Source organism: Lactuca serriola, chromosome 4 (assembly GCF_051521515.1).
Source record: "Lactuca serriola cultivar US96UC23 chromosome 4, Lser_US96UC23_V15, whole genome shotgun sequence".
NCBI classification, from domain to species: Eukaryota; Viridiplantae; Streptophyta; class Magnoliopsida; order Asterales; family Asteraceae; genus Lactuca; species Lactuca serriola.
In genome coordinates this window covers 308,356,819-308,363,966 of record NC_136411.1, presented here as the reverse complement: position 1 = coordinate 308,363,966, position 7,148 = coordinate 308,356,819, and the positions used below count along the sequence as shown (strand labels likewise).

The 7,148-nt window shown below is 35.6% G+C and overlaps 1 protein-coding gene across 1 annotated transcript; it reads right to left on the bottom strand.

Annotated features, from left to right (window-relative positions):
• Positions 1–5,858: 5,858 nt before the first annotated feature.
• Positions 5,859–6,376, bottom strand: LOC145099505 (uncharacterized). Its single transcript, XM_079037073.1, has 2 exons — positions 6,109–6,376; positions 5,859–6,016 (listed from the first exon to the last, which is right to left on the bottom strand). The coding sequence occupies exons 1-2, from the start codon at positions 6,374–6,376 to the stop codon at positions 5,859–5,861; spliced, it is 426 nt and encodes a 141-aa protein (XP_078893199.1).
• Between the last annotated feature and the right edge of the window lie 772 nt (positions 6,377–7,148).

Below are 7,148 nucleotides of genomic sequence, written 5' to 3'. Positions count from 1 at the left end.
CTCAGAGTAACTAATTTCACCCTATTGTGCAGATGTCACTTGAGTCTAACCGTTGTAGGGATTATTTTTCTACTCGAAGGATTATCTGAGTCTTCTGTCAAGTAAAAGTGTTCTGCAGCTGTTTATGGTCAGTGATTTTGTTCCCTATGGAAACATTAGATAGTCAAGATTGGAAGTGTTTTGATTAGTCTGGTATTCAATAAGGATTCGGTATGGTAGTGATTCTACAGGAGCGGTCTGTCAGGGAGTAAGACGGATTCGAGAATTCGAGATATCAGGTTTCAGGTAAGGTAGGGCTGATTGTCTGCATGGAATTATGGATTCATCTTCTTCGGGTTTGGTGAGTTCTGTTATGGTTGGGTTTGGTAGCCTTGGGAATGCCGTGTGTGTTTGGGGTTGTGATTGCATTTTTCAAGCTGTCTGGGCGCCAGGTTGGTAAGGAATGATTTCGAGAATGAAATCTAATTTAAGTGGGGGAGAGTTGTAACACCCGAAATCTTGAGGAACAATTATAAGGAATGAAACCCATGTTAGTATTGGAACACAACATGTTGGAGGAGCCAACACAGAGTGTCAAGTTAAGGATAATCGCGGTTTTCCTTAAGACCAACATGGCGTGTTGGTCTCTAAACACGACATGTTGGCAGCTGGGAAGGAAACCCTAAATTACACCCTATATAACCTCCTTAAGCCCCAAGTGCTGGTCTCCTTACTAGCCTCCATTGCCACTAAAACCCTAAAAACTGTCCCTAAGTCTCTTGGTGGTGTTCTTGAGCTAGTAAGAAGTTCTTGGTACTCATTATTGGCCTTTGTGAAGGAAGAGGAGATCTTGAAGTTGTCTTGCATGGTGGAGTGGCTTCGGATCTAGAATCATCTCCTTTTGAGCAAGATTTATAAGGTATCAACTTTGAACCTTGACTTATAGATGTTTAGATCACCTCATATTGTGCTTTGTTATGCTTTTGGTCCCTTTTTTGGTTGATGAGAGATTGAAGTCGCTTTAAAAGCTTATTATTCCAAATCTGAGTTTGTTTTGGTCCTTTTAAGCATAAAGGTGCAAGCTTTATGAGATTATTAGTGTCATATATGCATTAAGTCAATTATTAAGTTCCTTTTAAGCTTAAGAGCTTCATTAATACATGCATGAATGTAAAGTTAGCATCTTTACATGGTTTCCAACTCAAGAAAGTCATCTCTATGTTTTGGGGCTATGTCTTCATGGATTAAGTGCATATTGGTTAAGCCCTTGCATAATCAAGCCTTATGGTTTGGGTTTTTGGACCTTTTGGTGGTTCAAATGGGTAAAGTTGGAAACTTTACCCTTCTATGTCTCATTTTGGTATAGGTCTGAGCTTCGGAGCTCTTGGAATCGAAGAAGATAACTTAATGTGTTGAGCTCCTGGATCTCGGGAAAACACGACGTGTTTGCGGGGCAACACGATGTGTTGGATGGGGTTTTCCCGCTTAGGAGGACAAAGGAATAACACGACGTGTTGGGTCAACATGGACTTTTGACCTTGACTTTGCCTTTTGCCTTTGACCAGAAGTTAATTAGGGTTGACTATTGGGTATTTTGGGCTTGTGGTCCGTCAATATTTTACGGCCTAGCAAGGCAAGACCATTGTATGGCTCGTGGCATAATGACAAGACTATGGTTGGCACATAGCACCTCCTATCGTATGTGTAACGCCCACAAATTCGGGCTAGTCAATTTAGAGACAATGAGCGTCAAAAACGACTTATTGATAGAAGACTATTTAGAGTAAATAATCTTAAACAAGTGATAGTATATGTCACAAGGGTTCCGTACATATAAAGAACGCCAAAATTCGAGTAATAACGAAGAAGTTATGGTCCATCAAAGTTTTACGGCAAAACCGACATGACACCGCGTAACGTAAAAAGTGAATGTCGATAAATTACTTTTTAGCCTTAGCTATCTAAAAGAAAGTCGTAGTATACATTAAACCGAAAATGTGCATAAAAAGAACGTCAAAATCTGACTGCGTATGAGTAAGTTATGATTTTTCTAAGATTTGGCATAGCAGTATGCAGCCCGAAATTCGAATTTTAGATCGACTGATTTTTAGCCAACACAACCTAAACGAGAATCGAAGATCTCGTTAATAGGAGTTCAACGATAAAAAGACAGACAAAAACGGACGTCAGATGACAAAGTTATGAATTTTTAACAGACTTTACCTGTCCAGGCCTGTTAAAATTATAACTTTAAAAATAAAGTCAAAATTAGCTGACGGAGTCTAAACGCAAGTCGTAGAGTATGGCCCTACCTACGCGTGGATATAAAGAACGTCAAAAACAGAGATAGTATGCAAAAGTTACGGATTTTAGAAAATAATTAGTTTTTAGAGTAACCAACGAGTGACACATTGCGCAATCTAAGCCGCACCTTCTTCCCCACGGTTTTGCATGAGATCGTGACACATGGCACATTACGCCCAACATAATTTTGAGTACGCTTAGTGTAACCCTTAAAAACCCATTACGCTCAGCGTAATTCTTGAGTACGCTCAGCGTACTCGGTGCTGACAGCCTATAAATAGAGGCTTAAATCACTCCATTTCTTCACACCACAACCCCTCTTTCCCTCTCAACACTCCTAATCTCTCCCTCCCAATCCCTAGCAACTTCTAAGTGATAGCGGCGAGTCTTGGAGCGCCAGAAGGCTCCGAGAAGAAGAGCTTTCGGCTCAGAAGTTCTCCCCACGTAAAGCCCGGTTCTTCGCTAAACCACACTGTAAGTGAGTTATGCTTACCCTACTTTAAGTATAACTTATGTGTAAATTCATTATAATTATTACGAACCTATAAACAAGATTTATTAATGATTCAAAGTCGTTATACTGATTGATCTACTTACAGGGATAATGTCTAGGCTGTGATTTAGTGAGGTGTTTAAAGTGAGATTTCCAGATAGTATACTTCGTATACCAAACGTACCCTATCTCCGATATGATCCTACCTGGTTGTTCCTTACTTGATAGATCATGAAAGTAGACTTTGAGTTAATGATGAATCTAGACTAATAATTAGTCACAATAAAGATTAGACTAAAACCTAGCGATAATAATGTTAGGTTTCGTCGAAGGAAAATTGAATCGTTTGAAACGAAGTGCTGCCCGATGTTTTAATATAAACAAATACATTTCTAGGGAAATACTTTGATAAAACCTTTATCATGTTTTTTGGGAACAAAATTCCGCAACATTGTTCTTTAATAACATACTCTGATTTTCAAACAAAGCATAAATACATTGGTCTTTTTCGTCCGTGAAAATAGGGATGTCACAATATGTTGGATATGTATGGCTCGTATATTATGTATGGTATGTGGTATTTTGGGAAACTCAGTAAGATTCGAGCTTATAAATTGTGGTTTATGGTTTCAGGCATTTCCTGTTTCAAAAGGAAGGGCCCGACTTGATCCCAACGTATACACTCGTGTTTTCCGCAATTCGTGATTTTGGGATTGTACTCTGATAATTGTTTATTCCGAAATAGTTTTAATGTTGGAATAAAGTATAAATGAATGTTTGAATATATATAAAAAATGAAATTTGTAGCACGTGATTTTCGGAATTTTACAAAGAAAGGAAAGAAAATCTAAGTATTGACAGTTTTTCTTGCTTCCATTTAGTCATGGTAACATCCCCATATACTTCCTATATACTCCTCTTGGGCAGTACTGAGGGTATACAAAAGAATAGTAGGTATGCTGGAGAGAGAAAACATGTACTTCCCATATAATCCTTTTAAGTAGTAGTGAGGGTATACATAAGAATACTAGGAATTCTAGTGAGAGAAAACCAGAAAATTTCTTGAAAGCTTGAGTTGTGAAGCATCTAAATTCAGTGGTTTAAACATCCAAAGTATGATTATGTTTAAAATTATCCCTTATTCAATTCTTATTTATTTGGATAAAAAAACATATTAGTACCGAAAATAAGCTTGTTTTTTGGTATTATCATATAAGTTATAACTACCTTAGAAACATTATTCTAATGAGTTTTTCTTGTCTTGGATAGGTACTAAACTCTATAAATCAATTTGATTTCAATTATGGGGCTATCTCACTTAGTAGTACTGTAGTAGCTTCATACGTACGTAAATTATATGTCTGTATGTATGGTCAAAAGAGAAACTAGCTTTCATCTTGGTTTATGAGAGCATTTAACGAATTTTAAAATACCTAAAACGTATCTTCTACTGAGTTTAATAAGTATATATATATATATATATATATATATATATATATATATATATATATATATATATATATATATATATATATATATATATATATATATATATATATATATATATATATATATATATATGGTATTTTGTAAAATAATACATGCATACATGCATGTTATTACAAAACAATTTATAACCCTTATATGTGAAAACCGAAACAAAAAACTCGAATATGAGAAAAAAAATGCAGATGCATCATGTATACAAATTTTTGTGACTTCAAGTCAGATAATATAAACTTCCTTACATTAAAATTCAAGGGTTTGAAGTTGGGTCGGTATACTAAAGCGAGAGTCTTCAAACACATGCTTTATTGAGGCATAAAGCAAAGAAAAGGTTGATAAAGTAAGATTAAAGCCAATATTTTCTTGGCCACGAATGAAATTAACCATTTTTCTGAATATTTTCATTTTTCAAGGTGACATGTGGTCCCTGATCATTTCAAGAAATCGTCGTCAAGTTTCTTGGTCGCCAAAACTCCCACCGAACGTATGGTGACAGTATGTGATCATCGGATATAAAAAAAAATAAAATGTTCCAAAAAGGTTACTTAAAAACTTTATCATTACTTTCTTGTTCGCACAAAAATTAACCATGTAATAGAAGTATACATCAGATAGCGTGGTCTAGAGATTCACACAAAAACCGGATCCTCGATTTGAAACCGATCCGATTCCATTAATCCGGATTAGATTAGATCAAACTGGATCGGATTAATCCGATCCGCGGTTTAGACCCGTATCCAGATATCCTAGGTTAAAATCACATTTAATAACGGATCGTAAGAAAAACCAGATCGAAATGCACCAAAACATATGGTAAAAACCACCAAAAATCAAACGTGTTTGAAAATCGGATTAGAGCCAGATCCCGATCAGATTTGATGGCATCTTAATCCGATTTTCAATCACGTAAGCAAAACCGAATCCAACTCGGACTTGCATCGGATCTAGTGGAATTCTACAATTTGTGCACCTTTACGCACCAAGTGCGCCTACAACAGGCCACTCACGAACATTTCGTTCATAACCACTGATAGACTCGTGTGTAACATGCTCCTTTACTCCACATCATAGTGTCTTACATGGTATTGGTAGAGCAATAAAGTTCCATGTAAAATCATATTTGTTTTCTATTAGCTTTATGCGGGACAAGGAAGAACACACTTCAGCCTTTCCTTTATTAAATTCCAATTCTAATAAAGTATTCTTAATTCATACTCATATAGCATATAGAGGAGTTCAATAGGTCAATTGGAAAATCTTTAGTTACAAAATAAAAGTAAGAATATATAATGTGTACATAACTACATGAATCTAGAGGAATTAGAAAACAATAGTTATTTCGGTTAAAATATTCGATTCAAAATTTTAACACATCCATTAATTTCACAATTAGAACCATACTGAATAGAAAACCACACATGCATACGAACATCTGCGGATACACAGTCTCTAACTATGTACTTTTGCAACAATCGATCGTATGTTACAATAAACATTTTAAATCTAGGACAACAGACAAGACGATAATAAAAAAACAAGAATGCATTTAACATATATACACAAACCAAACGTATGATTATTGGGCTAAACATAAAAGGCATGCCTTCCAACGTCCACTGTGTTCTCGTGTAATCATCCGTGACCTTGCTTCGTTAACTTGATTGTTCTTCTTTTTACATAGAACGAAATTTCTCCCTTGATAAGACCCTATTTCTTCACTAGGATTCAATGCTGCTATGAAAACCCAAAAAATATTTAGTACTTAATAAAAAGAAAACCATATATTGTTTAATCAACTCTAAAGTTAAGATGATTTCAAACCACACCTGATCCTTCAATCAATGCATACAGCATAAAATTCTTGAAATCTGATCCAAGAACCGGAAGGCGCCCACCACGAGCATACAACTTCAACGACGAATTTATAACAGTTGACACTTTATCATTTTTTTTCACCACAAACCTCAATGGCCCAGAACTGCCAACCACATTCACAGTGATCAAAAGCCTGTTATCATGATTATTATTCTTTGTCTTTCCAGGTAAAATCCTTCGCATCAAAACGATTTTCTTCATGTTCTTATCAGTTTCCATAGTCGAATCTTAGGAAATCAAGGTAGGGTTCAATCAAGGAACTATGAAATAGTTGGTAACTAGGAGATTTGAGTGATTCAAGAATCAAAAACCAAGATACAAAGGCCGGATATTGTGGTTGTATGAAAGACTGGAATCAGTTGGTTTCAAGAATTCCGAGGTTTGTTTGCAAAGAATTATGTAGTGGCATCTTACCATCGTATAGTATGAGAAGTATATATACACATATGAGACTAAATTACAAATTTGGACCTTAGATATTTTTTTTTATCAAAAACCACAAGTTTTTAAAAGCAAAAACAGTTAAACAAGGAATTAGAATTGCATAACTCGCATAAAATTTTATTGAAGAAATATAACTCAAAAACTTCAATCGATCATTCAGATTACAAGAACCTATTGACTATATATACTAAACAGAACTAATTAGTATATAATTACGATTCTTAAAAGTAATCTAAAATTTCCCTGTAGAGATTCCTTATGGCTTAAGGAAATTCTCAGCAAATTGGACAACACTCCAAGGAATTTGCTTTTGGACCGGATCACTCCTTCTAGCTACTTTCGGACTCAGGTATTCGCTAACAATCACCCGTAAATTTCTGAGTCGAGGCTAATTCTTGCACGCCAAGCAACGCTCTCATCTCTACGAACCTTATTCGAGCTTAGGCTTTCATAAGTGGATCTGCTTGTTGCTTATCTCCCAAAACGTGTTCAACAATCAGTTGCTTGTTTTTAACATGCTCTCGAATGAAGAGAAATCGAGTGTGAA

Excerpts from the sequence above, each read along its gene's own strand:
- LOC145099505 (XM_079037073.1), bottom strand. The coding sequence starts at position 6,376 with ATGGAAACTGATAAGAACATGAAGAAAATCGTTTTGATGCGAAGGATT. Across the intron at positions 6,017-6,108 it reads TGCATTGATTGAAGGATCAG|CAGCATTGAATCCTAGTGAA; the intron begins GTGTGGTTTGAA and ends GGGTTTTCATAG.